At 40.1% G+C, this 15,883-nt stretch overlaps 1 protein-coding gene and 1 long non-coding RNA gene across 2 annotated transcripts in view; both read left to right on the forward strand.

Annotated features, from left to right (window-relative positions):
- LOC126752899 (dynein axonemal heavy chain 7) overlaps window positions 1–15,883 on the forward strand; it is a 51,631-nt gene that overhangs the window by 4,363 nt on the left and 31,385 nt on the right. Inside the window, exons 4-18 of the mRNA XM_050463924.1 lie at window positions 3,925–4,087; window positions 4,153–4,386; window positions 6,255–6,959; window positions 7,034–7,297; window positions 7,369–7,689; window positions 9,341–9,630; window positions 9,698–9,820; window positions 9,887–10,040; window positions 10,110–10,241; window positions 10,303–10,779; window positions 10,853–11,011; window positions 11,075–11,602; window positions 13,359–13,805; window positions 13,861–13,974; window positions 14,032–15,548. Of these exons, the coding sequence (XP_050319881.1) occupies window positions 3,925–4,087; window positions 4,153–4,386; window positions 6,255–6,959; window positions 7,034–7,297; window positions 7,369–7,689; window positions 9,341–9,630; window positions 9,698–9,820; window positions 9,887–10,040; window positions 10,110–10,241; window positions 10,303–10,779; window positions 10,853–11,011; window positions 11,075–11,602; window positions 13,359–13,805; window positions 13,861–13,974; window positions 14,032–15,548 (5,628 nt within the window). The remainder of the gene's footprint in view (window positions 1–3,924; window positions 4,088–4,152; window positions 4,387–6,254; window positions 6,960–7,033; window positions 7,298–7,368; window positions 7,690–9,340; window positions 9,631–9,697; window positions 9,821–9,886; window positions 10,041–10,109; window positions 10,242–10,302; window positions 10,780–10,852; window positions 11,012–11,074; window positions 11,603–13,358; window positions 13,806–13,860; window positions 13,975–14,031; window positions 15,549–15,883) is intronic.
- Window positions 1,068–1,655, forward strand: LOC126752918 (uncharacterized). The gene is made up of 2 exons (XR_007666054.1): window positions 1,068–1,163; window positions 1,217–1,655. It is a non-coding gene; the product is annotated as an uncharacterized LOC126752918 (long non-coding RNA).

A 15,883-nucleotide genomic window follows, 5' to 3' on the forward strand; every position in this document is an offset into this window, starting at 1 on the left:
TGTAGTAAATTGAATGCTCTACAAAAAAGGTCTATTATGATTTTTTCGTAAACCCAAACGATTAAAAGATATTAACAGTTAAAGTTTGATTATTTTTGGGAAAATTTTTTATTTCTTATGAATTTTATAATTCAATGAAAAAAATTATTATGTATGATTTTTGAAAATTTTACAATTTTTTTTTAAATAAATAAAAAAAATCGGCCCACTCCGGGATTAGCAGGGATAGTTGTCAAATTAATTGAAGTTTTTTTGAAGAAAAACCAAAAAAAAAATGGAGATCTTCCAAAAAATGACGATTTTACTTAAAAAACCAATTATTTTATATAATTGATCGTGTAAAATTTGTTTCGTGTATTTTTTCGAAAAGTTCATTCAAAAACCAAAATTTAAAAAAAAGGTCCCCAAAAGTAAATTTCTACAAAAGTTATGGCTATTTGAAAATAAAAAAGCCTTTTTTTGAAAAATTCATAACTTTTTTTGAAGTTGGACAAAAAATTTTGAAAAAATTCTCAAAAATGTTTTTCAAAGGGTAGAAAAGGATGGATAAGTTTCAGCAAAATCTAAAGGGGTCGGGTTAAAAAGTGGTCGATTTGGTATGGAATACCCCATATATAGCTAAATGAGTTTTTGCCGATTTCTCTGCTTAGTTTTATACCGATTTTTCTTTGGTGCTTAATTTATCTATAATAACGTAAAAAAAGAAGTCCTGAAAATGTTGCCATGTGGAACGTAATCCGATTTCGCTCATTTTCAAACTCGATGAAGGAGTTTTTTTTATCTGATTTTAGGTGTTACAAGCAACTGTTAGGTGAAGAAAACTATTATACTTGGTCCAAAATGGTGGCAGTGTACAAAAATAAAATCAAAATTAATATTATTTAGCATTTGAAATAAGTAAGTCGTAAAATATGTACGCGTTTAAATTTCCGTCACGATTTCAAACCTTTAACATTTTCCACTGATCGCTGACTAAACCGATTGACTTCATATCTCAAGAATGTGTGAGCCGCGTCGCGAAAACTTATTTAAAGCAGTCGCCAGTAAATCGCTTGTCTAGTCAACTCTTCAAGTCGTGAAGTTCAAATCATAGTCGAAAAGCCAACTATTTAAAAACAAAATGTTGAAATTGAAAGCCGTCATTAAAATAGCCTTGACATTTGGTAAATATTGCATAAATTCAGCCTACTAAAATGTAAAAAGTTTTGAATTTTAGTTGTTGCCGTTATGTTCTTAAGCGTAGGTGCTTATGCCATAAATCGGAAAGCATTGCTAACGGATGGAAAATGAAGCCGAAATGATCATAAACTAAACGGATATTCGTTGATAGACGACTGCAATAAACGAAGGTTATGAGGAACACACATATAGTATCATATTTATATATCGTACTTACAAATATACATACATACATATATACATACCGACATGCTTTTCGCATATTTAGATATAATTTATTTGACCCTGGTTGTTAGGGTTGTTTAAAAATAATATTTGAGCGGATATTAAAAAGTTACAAATTAGCATATATATGTAGATACATATACTATATACATACATACATACAGTCATGGACGGAGGAATAGATTGGTTGCTATTATTATTGTAATAAAACGACTCTTATTATTATATTATATAAACGAAAAACAAATTGATTTTTTTAATTTTTTTCTTTATTGGCGTAGACACCGCTTACCCGGTTATAGCCGAGTTTACAACAGTGCGTCGTTTTCCTTTTCGTTGTTTGGCGCAAATTGGAGATTCCAATTGTAGCCAAGTTCTTCTTCACTTAGTTTTTTCAACGGAGTGGAGGACTTCCTCTGCTTCCTCCGGCGGGTGCTGCGCCGAATACTTTCAGAGCTCAGTCCAAAGTAACACCTGTTAGCAAAGCAACCAAGTTGGCCCATTTGCTTCGCTTCCTTATCCAGTCTTGAGAAAGCAGAACTATAGATTGAAAAAATCGCACGATACGGAGTCGCCTTGTCTGAAAGCTCGTTTCATATCGAACGGCGCTGTTTTTTTTCATTGGTAATGTTTTTTACGTGGCGGGTCCCAAACCCAGCGCACAACCCTGAGGAGAGGATGTCTCGCCTTCTCACTTCAGCTTGCTTTCCAACAGATGCGTTTTGGCTACCCAGAGGGTAATTGGCTTAAGACCGGAAGTCATGAGCTGCTTGAGTCATATGTAAAAGAATCGTTTCTGGCCACTCCTAATGAAAGGTATTAAAAAAACTTTCCTCACTTGCGTGAACTTCTCATACACACATGACTCCATCCGGGAGGAATTTTTTTATTTATTAGCATAGCAAAAATTGAGTAGTATGATATGTACAAAAAATTAACAAGATTTATTCATGTCCTAACCAGTGCATTCGTTGGATTTTTATGCGCTTAACTATATCTACATATGTCGCCGTAGAGCTCACACAGTTCCTGGTTCCATCTTTTTTGATATTCATCGCACACGTGGACGGCTCTAAAGATCTTGTGAAGAACGGCTCACTTGCATGCTCCAAATGCTTTCTCATCTCGGTTTCTTATCGTCAATGTTTCTGCGCCGTGTTATAGAGCGGATATAATAAGAGACTTGTAGAGTATAATGTTTGTTTGTCGAGAGAGGGATACATATGCTTCTCGATTTAGATTATTGCTGGAATTTATGCTGGTTCCGTGATATACAAAGTCCCTAACTTTCTCAAACTTATAGCTGCCAACACTGACGTAGCTCTCAAGACGCGAGGAATCTTTGTGTGTGGCTTCCATGTACTTTGTATTGGCCTGGAAGAGGCTTGACGGCTCTGTTGTTAAGGCCTATGATGTCAATAACATCTATATTATATTTTTAGAGTAGACCCGGTCACTACGGTTCAGATTATCGGCACATATCACAGCATTATATCACCTTACATAATCACCCTGTATAAACCTGGCTAGTATAGAACAGCGGGAAATCCTTCCTGATTTTGTTGGATGATCCATTTCGAGCTTCTTACTTTTTTTAAAGAAAAAATACAGAAACTTCAAATGGTGACCAATCGACCAGCCCGAAAATATGAAGTTAACTGCTCACTCAACTGTGTGGGAAGTGGCGTCGTCTTGCTGAAACCAAATGTGGCCGAAATCACGAGCTTCAATTTTAGATATCAAATAGATGGTTATCATGGCGCGATAACGATCACCACTGACGGTTACGTTCTCACCGGCACATTTTTTCAAGAAATATGGACCGACAAAACCACCGGCCCACAAACCACACCAAACCGTTGTGTTTTCTAAATGAAATGGTAGCTCTTGAATCTCTTTAGGATGTTCTTCGTCTCAAATGCGGCAATTTTGTTTGTTTAAATACCCATTGAGTCAGAAATGAGTCTTTTCGCATATTTTGGCTCAAAAACGTCGGATCTTCTTGGAGCTTTTCCGAAGCCCTTAAAGCAAAGCGATGTCGTTTAGGAAGATCGAGCGGCTTCAGTGCTTGCACAAGCTGCATTTTATTCGCTTTCAACTTAAGATCTCGACGTAAAATGCGACCAGTTCCCAACGGCGCCGAGACGACTCTTCACAGTCTTCGTGTGCATTCTCAGCTACGGCTGCTACATTTTCTTCACTGCTTGCTGGACGTGGTCTATTCGGTCGAATATTAGCCAATAATGAATGCTAGGTCTCAAGATGATGGTGTTGCGAATAGTACGCTCAGTAGGCCGATTATGTTGACCATAAGTTGAGCGAAGCGCGCAAAACACATTCTTTACAGAACGTTAATTTTCGTAATAATATTGAACGATTTATAAACTTTGTTCAGGCGTAAGCGACGTTTCTTTCTTTGTGTTTTAAACTTCATGTCAAACTTATTGTATGTAACCCTTGTAGAATAGATGTAGAAGTACAAAAATATGAAATTTATATTTGTTTGCTTTGTCCTTGCAGATATGACGATAATCGTTGTCGCATTAAGAAGACACTATTTTGCATTCACCGTAGTGTTGCCAGCATTCTTGATTTATGGAGCACCAAATATAAAGATATGCTTTTTGTAGACATTAAAGAGTTGGCACAGGCGAAGACACCTTATGAACTGTACGATTTCACGGTAAGTAATAAAAAAATTCTTCCAAATTATACTTAACTATAATATTTTTGACATTTTACACTTAGTATTTATGTGGACGTCAAATCGACACCGCCAAGGGCTTGCTCGAGAACGAATGGTATGGTGAGATACATCAGATTTTATTGCGTGCCAGTAGACGTGGGCTTCTGCCGAATGTGAGACGTATGAAATTGTTGCAACGCTTTTACAACTGTGTGGCAGCATTGATGACGCAACAACTGGAAGATATCTGCATACGTAGTTTGACGTCTTACGCCAATTTTATTTGCGATTATGGAGTAAGTTAATCATTAATTTGCCATTGATTGCCCCTGTGTAGGGTCTACATTTTCATTATCTACATACATATATGCTATTTCGCTAGACTTACATGGCTTAATGCCACTAAAAACTCCATACATCAACTGTTAAAATTATTCTGTAATTCAGAGATCTATTGGTTCATTTCTGAAGCCGATCTATATACATATGTAAAGCGTTTTTCAATAAGGACGCTACAAAAGTAGACCGATAAGGATAGCAAAGGACGAAATATTTTTTCCGCTCTTTTGACATTTCTCTTCAGTAAGGTTTGTCATTTCATCGTGAAAAGATATACGATCCAATAACGAGTCGAAATTATTAAAATTTACTACCGAAATTCGGAGGTAGTGGCCTCAACTTTAAGAGCTCTACGTTCAATTTATGGTCTTCGTAATCGTCCTGGGGGGTAATTGCAAAGCTGATGAGCTAGCAAGGAAAGGTACCCTAGCGTCACTATCGGTAGAATGGCAACGAGTCGGCTCTCCGGTGTCCTCTTGTGCCCTACTACTGGAAAGCTGGGCCTCGCGGATGCTTGGTCAACGCTGGGCCAGCACTGGTACTTGAGCGGTCGCAAAAGCATTCTGGCCCACGATAGATCACAGAAGATCTAACGATCTCTTCGCCCTCAGTAAGGCAAGCCTCTCTTTAGTAGTGGGGCTCTTGACAGACCATTGCCTTATTGGCACGCATGCTGTAAGACTGAGCAATCAACCGCGAAAAGCTGATCCAGAAGAAGATGCACGAAACTAAGCACTTCATCTTCACTGTCGATTCGGGAGGTTAAGACTTAGATACTGGCTAATACCTGGACATCCTTCGTCAAAATATCAAGCGCATTTGCACATTTACTCCATAAACGTTTTGCCATTGCATTCCGAAAACGGGAGTTCTATTTTCTATGGCATCAGGTTTATGGGTCCACGTGCGATCTTGATCGGCCATCCAACCTTTTTCGTCCTGTGATAATCAATTGAGCGTCTAGTGGAAAAATTTGAATACACAGGCACAGTACAAAATGTTCCCGTGCCAGTGAGACAAAGAAGTGCTCGTAATGTCAGAATATATTGTTGCCAAATTGTCGATGATATGGACGTCGTTGTGAAAATTTGTGGTTTGGGTTGAGCAACAACTCGAAAATGATCCAGATTTTCATCGAAAAATCATCTTCAGCAATGAGGCTCCTTTCTGGCTGAATGGCTTCGTCAAAAAGCAAATCGACACGTACTCCAGGAGTCACAATTGCATTCCGAACAAATTACGTTTTGGTGAGGTTTATGGGTCGGCGGAGTCATTGGGCCGTACTTTTTCCGTGATAATTAAGACCGGCACGATACTGTAAATGGTAATCGCTACCGCTTAATGATAACAGAATATATTTGGCCCAAATTGGATGATATAGACTTGGAAAATATGTGGTTGCAACAAGTAGGCGCCACAAGTCAAACAGTGAACGTGTCAACGTGTAATTTCACGAAATGGCCGAGTCAATTGGCCGTATCGGCCGAGTTATGCGCCGTTGAAAACTACTTTGAAACGTTGGCTTCGTCAAACGTCTGGACTTCTACAAACGTGCCCGTGATGGCCATCCAAAAGAAGCCGAGTTCTATACATAATGCATTGAATGTACTTTCACAAAAATAAATAAATTCATTGATATCCCAAGCCGTTTTTGTTTATAAAAACCTTTGGTAGCGCTCTTATTGAAAGTTATGTCTGGATCTAGTTTATATGAATATTATGAACATATTTGTTACTGACATGCATTTCGTCCAGAAAAAAAACTACGTATACGCATTACTTTAGTATAGATATTATATTTTCCTTTTCTTCTTTCTTTGAACAGAAAAGTAATCCCGGGCTTAAAGTTAGCCTTGTTCTTGAAGAAGAAGATACGATTGCTTTTAATCCGAACTTCCCCAAAGTGCAGCACGAGCTTTTGCGCATTATCGAGTCCATTGTAATGTCTGTCGACCAGATGCCCCGAATTGAAAATAAACTCTACACCGAGCTCAAAATCTCGGATCAATACCATTTGAAACCAACAATACCAGAGTCGATTATAGCTAATGCTCGTAATCGCATATGCGTCATGTTGGAGGATCAACGAATCGGTCCTGAATTGCGCCTGCAAGACTTCGATCAATATATAGACTTGATGAACGGTGTTGATGCAGAGCGTATATCGAAGTTCATCGCATCTGAGCCCACATTTGAGCAGTATTGTGAAATGGTATTGCAGTATCGTCGTAAAGAGGAGCAGATCATTCAAGATATTTGGGGTGAATTACGTATGGGGCTCTACGAGTTCCATCGTGAGAATTTCATAACTAATCTGGAACAGTTAGCACGCTACATGCAACAGGAATTGCTGGAAAAAATGGTTGCCGATCAGCAGTCACAAATTTCTAAATTGGGTAAGGAGTATGAGGGTATAGCCAAGAAGGCGATGACGGTGCCACAAACAACGGCCGAGTTAATGGCGCTCAAAGAATTTGTGATCAATGCGGAGGAAACTGTAATACCGGAAATGGAACAACGCTTGAAAGTGGTGAGTATGAACAAAATGGCGAACTAAAATAAAATACAATATGTAAGTCTAAAAATAAACTCAACTTATTTTAGAATATGAACCATATTTTATGGCTGATGGATAATATAATCTACTCGCCATTGGATATAAAAAATAACAGCAACACATTCCAATGGTATTTGAAAATGCCTTCCGTTTTCGAAGAACACCGCTTGATCATTGCTGATAAAACAATTGAGTATCAGGAACGACTTAAAAAGCGCATTGAAGCGTTCCGACGTGAGCTACAGACATATTATGAACAGGTGCAAGACTACGAGAATTGGGGTGATATTAAGCATTTGGCACGTTATAAGGTAGGGAACACATGTTTCACGAATATCGCATCAAATAATGTAAGAATTTATGAATTTTCTTAACATTTCAGCGTCGAGCAACAGTTTTGGATAGCCGCCTAGTTGCGGCTATGGACACCATCGATCGTATCAATGAAGAGGAGACAGCTTATGGTTGGGACCTCACCCAGTATCCTATACGTAAGAAGACACACGATCAGCTGAAACCATTCAAAACTTTGTTCGACACTGGACAGGAGTTTATGGAAAAGCACGATGCATGGATGCATTCACAAGTTGGCACCTACGATCCAGATGAAATCGAAACAGATCTGGCAAATATATATCGCGTGATTCAGAAGTTGGAAAAGCAGCTGAGCGATAAACCAGCAACTGCACAATTGATTAAAGATGTAAGTGAACATAAGTAGTAATTTATAAAAATATTTATGGGAAGTTAAAATCCTTTACGTTTCCGAACACATCTTTACGGAGAATAAAATAGAATAAGCAATCCGCTCATTCGACCAAAACAAATTTCCCGGTACGGACGGAATCATTCCAGAAATGCTGCAGAATGCGCTCTATCTATTCGTGCCGTGGCTAAAGACGATTTTTAGGGGATATATGAAGTTCAGATATGTACCACATTCTTGGAGAAAGGCTAGGGGTAGTTTTCGTCCCGAAGGCAGGTAGAAACTACCCAACTTACTCAAAAGAATTTAGGCCTATAAGCTTAACTTCCTTTCTGCTGAAAATGCGCATATATGAGGCACAGATCAGTAAGGACTGCACTCCATACACTGTTATTTAATACCGAAAAAGCTCTTGAATATAAGGGATATGCTATTGGAGCATTCCTGGAAATTTCTGGAGCGTTCAACAACGTCTCTACGCAATCTATTCTGAATAGTATCCAGTCAATATGCTGAACGCTTAATCAGAAGCATTTTGAAGGAAGTATGTAGAGGTACTCCGCTTCTATAGACATTAGTGGTGAATTAACTGCTAAAGAACTTGGACGGCAAAGCGCCTAAGAAAATGGCATAACGGGTAGGTTTCTACAGACCATTAGCAGTATTATGACCACCACTCTCAATACAGTCCAGAGAAAACGGATCTGCTCACAAGAAAGCACACGACTCCTCAATGGAGGTCTTTGCTATTGCGAAAGCCGCGGAGCTGGCCTCTAATGCATCTGCGGGCAATTCCAGAGTCAACATCTACGTAGACGCCAAGCAGCAATCAAGGCAGTAACCTCGTATCGCTTATCGGCCTGAAGTGCCTTGAGAAGCAGGGCAGCATTGGAAAGTTTTGCCAGAAGCAAGCAACCTCACTTCTACTGGGTTCCAGGTCACAAAGACACGCGAAACCGTGATTGTCTATACGACTATCTGGGCAGAAGCAGTTTAACGAAAATCAAAACCCGATGAAAAGAGCTACCCGGGTGCAAAACTGTAAAAGTCAAGTGCAAAACGGTAGATCGGAAGTATACAAAATTGGCACTCGATAGAAGAGACTGTAGGAACATGATTGGAATACTATCTGGTTACTGTCTGTTGGCGGCAGAATGGTGCTGACAGATCGAGAAGACTGCAGAAAATGTCTAAAAGGAAACAATGGAGCATCTTTTGCGCACTTGTCACGTATTGGCAAGACTACGCTGTAAACATCTGGTGTTCCCACAATATGATACAAAGGAAGAGGTATCGATAGTGAAGCCGCAGAGTCAGTTCAAATTTGCGTCTAAAGGATGACTACTTTTCATGGACCTAGCAACTGAACTCCATCGGGTATCACAAAGGACCAAAACTGATCTATGCGTGGCTTATTGGCCTACCAGATTAACCTAACCTAACCTTAAATCCTTTATTAATCCGATAATTTTCAAAAGCAAAATTTTGATGAGCTTGATTTAGCAAATTCCTAACTTCGCTTAATTAAAGTCTGACTATCATATCTACAGTACATACAACTGGTTATTATATTAACTGAATTCCCCAGATCGCTTTAATTTATATTTATTGAGGTTCTAAGATATATGTCTGTTTAACTTATCAATAGGTTAGAGAACAAATTGAGGAGCTACGCACACATATGCCTATAATAAGCACGCTCGGCAATCCCGGCATGAAAGCGCGTCACTGGGAGCAAGTATCAGAGATTATTGGTTTCCCTATCAAAGTATCGCCAGAATTGACTTTGGAAAAGATCATTGAGTACGGCTTGGAAGAATATGTGCCTAAATTTGAAGCGATCTCAGAGAGTGCAACCAAAGAGAACAATTTGGAGCGCGCAATGGCGAAAATGGTAGCTGAGTGGCAAGATATGGCATTCACCATTTCGCCATACAGGTTTGAAAAGCAATACGCCGACTATAAGTTAAATAATAAAACAAGCTTTAATTCCATTTGTAACCAGGGATTCCGGCACATTTAAACTTTCTGCAGTGGATGATATACAGATCCTATTAGACGATCAGATAATCAAGACACAGACAATGAAGAGCTCGCCGTACATTAAACCATTTGAGGAGGACATATTGTGAGTACAGACAGCGGCGTAAAAGTGGTAAAACGAAAGTTTTTTAAAATTTTGAAATATTTTCAGAAAATGGGAAGCGAAACTGATGCTGTTGCAAGACATTTTGGATGAGTGGCTGCGTGTGCAAGCGACATGGATGTATTTGGAGCCAATTTTCTCCAGTCCCGATATTCAGCAACAAATGCCAGAAGAAGGACGTAGATTCGCTGCTGTGGATAAGGTGTGTTGAAATACTATGAGGAACCAGAAATGTAAACCACTTATAATTGACCTTTGACCTTCTTCGTAGATATGGAAAGAACTCATGAAGCAGGTGAATTCAGATCCGCGAGTAATGGTTGTGGTTGAGATCGACAAGATGAATGAGAAACTGAAGAAAGCGTACGCACTTCTGGAGATAATACAGAAAGGACTCAATGCCGTATGTATTTCAGGCAAAAGATTTTTTGTTATTCATGTCACATTTTTTTTTTCTTTTTAAGTACTTGGAGAAGAAACGTCTCTACTTCCCACGCTTCTTCTTCCTGTCAAACGATGAACTGCTTGAAATACTGTCCGAAACTAAAGATCCCACGCGCGTACAACCACACTTGAAGAAATGTTTCGAAGGTATTGCCACATTGAACTTCACCGAAGAGTTGGAAGTAACTGCAATGCGTTCATCGGAACGTGAAGAGGTAACCCTTGTCGATATCATTTCCACTGCGAAGGCACGCGGTCAGGTGGAGAAGTGGCTGTTGGAGCTGGAGATTGATATGAAGAAGAGCGTACATTTGAAGATAAGTGAGTCATTCTATAGCTACCGGCAGATGGTACGCGAAACTTGGGTACTCTCTTGGCCTGGCCAGTGTGTACAATCGATTTCGCTTACTTACTGGACACTGGAGATCACTGAGTGCTTCTTTTCGGACGCGCCCGTACCCAATTTGCGCAAGTATTTGACACTTTGCAAATCACAGGTAAGTTATCTGAGGCTACTTTATAGCATTTTACACTTTACTGACACTAATATATTTACATACATATCCGCAGATTGCTAAAATTGTTGATCTTGTGCGAGGTCATTTGAATGCGCAGAATAGGATCACGCTCGGAGCTTTGGTGGTATTAGATGTGCACGCGCGCGATGTGCTGGCCGAAATTGTAGAAAACGAAGTTTCAGACGCTAATGATTTCCAATGGCTATCCCAAGTGAGACGCTTTCTCCTACAGTTTTTATTACATAAAGTCTTCTATATCTTTCCCTGTTTACAGCTTCGCTACTACTGGGAAGACAATAACTTGGACACACGCATGATCAACAGTTCTCTCAAATATGGCTATGAGTACTTGGGGAATACGACACGACTCGTAGTTACACCGCTCACAGATCGCTGTTACCGTACGCTCTTTAGTGCGCTGAATTTGCATTTGGGTGGAGCACCCGAAGGACCTGCGGGTACAGGCAAAACCGAGACCACCAAAGATTTGGCTAAAGCTGTGGCCAAGCAGTGTGTAGTTTTTAACTGTTCTGATGGATTAGATTATCTTGCGCTGGGCAAGTTCTTCAAAGGGTTGGCTTCATGTGGCGCATGGTCGTGCTTTGATGAATTCAATCGTATTGATCTGGAAGTGCTATCCGTTGTGGCCCAACAGATACTCACCATACAACGTGGCATTAATTCGGGCAGCCCTACTTTGGTGTTTGAGGGCACAACACTGACATTGGACCCTACATGTGCGGTCTTTATTACCATGAATCCCGGCTATGCAGGACGTTCAGAATTGCCGGATAATTTGAAGGTAGTTATAAATGTACAGCGTTGCTTTTCACCGTAAACCGTCGTTGAAATGGAATGAATATCATTTTCCTTATACTAAGCTTTAGAAAAGGATATTTATTACAATAGTGATTTTCAACGCAACGACGAACTCTCGCAAAATGTTGCTACAGTTTTGCTTACCTGGAGCTAATAGATATAGGGGTTTGTCATCAGGGTGATAAGACAAGTCTGGGTGACTCTCTAATCGCCCGTCCGCGCGATCGTAGCAATAGTGAGTTTGAACAGTTTTAAAAACGGAGTGTAGTCATGACCTGTAGTATGTTAGGATTAATGAACATATGTCAAAAGCTTTTAAGGCTAAGAATCCTTTCAGTACTACCTTATACGGTGTGAAAGTGAATAAAATCTGATAGTAACCACGCCGACTTAAGATGAAAACTATTAAAAGTGTTATAACTCAATAAATAACTGCGTAAGAGACATTAAATTTTTCACCCGACATGGTACGGAAAGATTTCATCGGAGCCGATTTCAAAATATGACAATGGGCATGGTACCATCTATCTGTGGAATCGGTCCATGAATTACCCCAGCTTATGTATACTGCAACTACCCGTCTAAAATGCAACAAAGTATGCATCACTTTATTTGTAGTGTGATATGTCCAATTCACGAAAAGGGAACCCATAATCTGAGCCAACTACCGTGGGATAAGCCTCTTCAACATCGCATATAAGGTTCTATCGAACGTACTGTGTGACAGATTAAAGCTCACCGTCAACAAACTGATTGGATCTTATCAGTGCGGCTTGAGGCTTGGAAAATCAACAACTGACCATATATTTTCCATCCGCCAAACTTTGAAAAAGACTCGGTGGAAAGATGATCGACACACACCACCTCCTCGTCGATTTTAAAGCTGATTTTGAAAGCACGAATAGGAGCTGCCGTTATATCGCTATGTCTTTATTTGGTATCCCCGCAAAACTAATACGGTACACAGCCCGACTGACGTTGAGAAATACCATAAGCTTCGTCAGAATTGCGACGAACCTCTCCAAGCCGTTCGATAAAAAACATCTGATGAGTCGGCGTTACGAGTTTTCGAGAGAAAGGTTCTGAGGAAGATGTATGATCCTTTGCGTGTTGGCAACAGCGAATACCGCAGTCGATGGAATGATAAGCTGTACGAGATATACATACGATGACCTTAACATAGTTCAGCGAATTAAGAGACAGTGGCTGCGGTCATGTCGTCCGAATTGATGAAAACACTCCAGCTCTGAAAGTATTCGATCCGCCCTGGGGAAGCGGAGGAAGAAGAAGATCTCTACTCCGTTGGAAAGACCAAGTGGAGAACATGGTTACAATTGGCGCCAAAAAGCGAAAAGGAAGAACGACTGGCGCGCTGTTGTAAACTCGGCTATTATCGCGTAAGCGGTGTCTACGACATTAAAGAAAAAGATATACATCTAGTATATTATAGCGAATATATCAGTAAAGGTTTAAGTTATCTTTCTAACATTTTTGGAAGCATGTTCTCGAGTATACTTGAGTAATGCCAAAAGTTATTGGAATTACATTCAATAATACTTTAAACTCTTAGCATTAGTCACGATGAAACTAAGTGTGTCTATAACCGATGATATACATGGAAAGCATACCAAATGTAATTGTAGCCCATTCACGGTTTCGGCCTTACCTTGCTTGTTTTTAGTTAATTTGAAAATGTTTTGATTTCCATCATACACTCTCATCATTTTCATTTCTTGTAGGCACTATTCCGATCTGTTGCCATGATGGTGCCCGATTATGCTCTTATCTCCGAGATAGAATTGTATTCGTATGGCTTCCTCACCGCTAAACCGCTGAGTGTTAAAATAGTGGCCACTTATCGCTTATGTTCAGAGCAATTGAGTACACAATGCCATTACGATTACGGCATGCGTGCTGTTAAATCCGTACTGAAAGCAGCGGGAGCTCTCAAGCTACGTTATCGTGATGAAAATGAAGACATACTAGTGTTGCGTTCTATTAAGGATGTTAATTTACCAAAGTTTCTCAATCAAGATGTGCCGCTGTTTCAAGGTATCACCTCCGATCTGTTTCCTGGTACAGTATTGCCTGAAGCAGATTACGTCGTATTCAACGAATGTACGCGAGAAGCTTGCGAAAAGAATAATAAACAATGTACGGACTTCTTTTTGGAAAAAGTTCAACAGGTGAGTGCTCTTCAAATTAATAGTCCCACTATATTTGAATCTTATTTCCAACCAGCTATATGAAATGATTTGCGTGCGTCACGGACTGATGATTGTAGGCTTGCCTTTCGGTGGCAAGACGACTACATATCGTATACTGGCAGAGGCTTTGGAGGGCATGGAGAAAAGGGTAAGTAGCGCACAGTTAAGGTCATTAACACTTACATTATTGATACCGCGTCCATAGGACGGCAGCGAGAACCGTGCCATATACTCCGTAATGAATCCCAAAGCAATTACAATGGGACAGCTCTATGGACAATTTGATGCCGTATCGCACGAGTGGAGTGATGGCGTATTGGCGGTAAATTATCGCCAGTTCGCTATTTCTGATACGCCCGACCGCAAGTGGTTGATTTTTGATGGCCCCGTAGACGCTATATGGATTGAAAACATGAATACTGTACTAGATGACAATAAGAAGCTTTGTCTCATGTCTGGTGAAATTATACAACTTTCACCGACTACCAACTTAGTATTCGAGCCAATGGACTTGGAAGTCGCCTCGCCCGCAACAGTATCGCGTTGCGGCATGATTTATATGGAACCTAGTTCATTGGGTTGGGAGCCACTCGTCACTTCATGGAAGAACAGCTTACCACCCTCCTTCCACGTTGTGAGTAAACAACTAATCTCTGCGCTTATAATGCGATTTTGCCCGCTTCTGCTGTACATTGTACGCAAGGGTGGTTTAGTTGAAATCGCACCGACATCTGATACCAATCTCATCGTCTCCATGATGAACATTTTCGAATGTTTCATTGATGACTTCAAAGATGAAAAATATGTTACGAACTTATCGGATTTAGATTTTCGCGCGCAGATTGAAGGGGTTTTCGTTTTCTCATGCATTTGGTCGCTAGGCGGCGCCTTGGATTCACGTAGCCGAGAGAAATTTAATGTAGTTTTTCGAGCGTTGATGGAGAAGAATTTCCCAGAGCAATTGTATACAGATTTCGGCGTACCAGAAGAATTGTTTGTGTCTGTGTTGACCAAACCATTCATATTTCCAATACCGAAATCAGGGTCTGTTTTCGATTATCGCTTCATTAAAGAGGGCAAAGGCAAATGGAAGGCATGGCAAGACGATGTCAACAGCGCACCACCGATACCACGTGACATACCCGTCAATCAAATACTCATTACGACTAATGAAAGTGTACGTGTTACTGCGGTGTTAGATCTTTTAGTGCGTCATGGAAAGCCTATAATGCTGGTGGGTCCTACCGGCACGGGCAAAAGCTGTTATGCCTTGGACTACATGCTGAAGCGTATGGATGTGAACACTTACAAGCCATTACTAATCAGTTTCTCAGCGCAAACTTCAGCAAATCAGACACAAGATATTATCATGTCAAAGTTAGATAAACGACGAAAGGGTGTCTTTGGACCGCCTTTGAATAAAAAGTTTCTTATATTTGTGGATGATGTATCAATGCCACTGAAGGAAACCTACGGTGCGCAACCGCCCATAGAGTTGTTACGTATGATGTTAGATCATTGGATGTGGTATGATCGCAAAAATATTGTGCCTATGAAATTGATTGACCTACAGATGATAACCGCGATGGGACCACCTTCTACGGGCAATACAGTTACACCACGTTTTCAGCGGCATTTCAATGTGATCGCTATCGATGAGTTCAACAATGAGATTCTCAACACGATCTTCAGTAAAATAGTGCTCTGGCATTTGGATACTCGGTAGGTAGCGTTGGGCTTTTAAAATATTAAAAACGGGGTCGCATATTTCAAAGTTATTAGATGATGACAGGAACAGGCCCTCTGTATATTAAGTTATAACTTAACTCAATATTTAGTTATCGTAACACAATTAAGTACACTTGCTCCTCGGCATTCTGACAATATTGTTACTGCATAAGGGCGCAATGGAACCGTTACAGATCCTGTGTGAAATTGAGGGGAATCGGTCCACTTAAATACAAACTTTTTGCTTTCTAATATATATACATATATAAATGATCAGGATGACGCGAGGAGTTCAAGTCCGGGTGATTGTCCGTCTGTCCATCCGTATG

Source organism: Bactrocera neohumeralis, chromosome 3 (assembly GCF_024586455.1).
Source record: "Bactrocera neohumeralis isolate Rockhampton chromosome 3, APGP_CSIRO_Bneo_wtdbg2-racon-allhic-juicebox.fasta_v2, whole genome shotgun sequence".
In the NCBI taxonomy this organism is placed as follows: Eukaryota; Metazoa; Arthropoda; class Insecta; order Diptera; family Tephritidae; genus Bactrocera; species Bactrocera neohumeralis.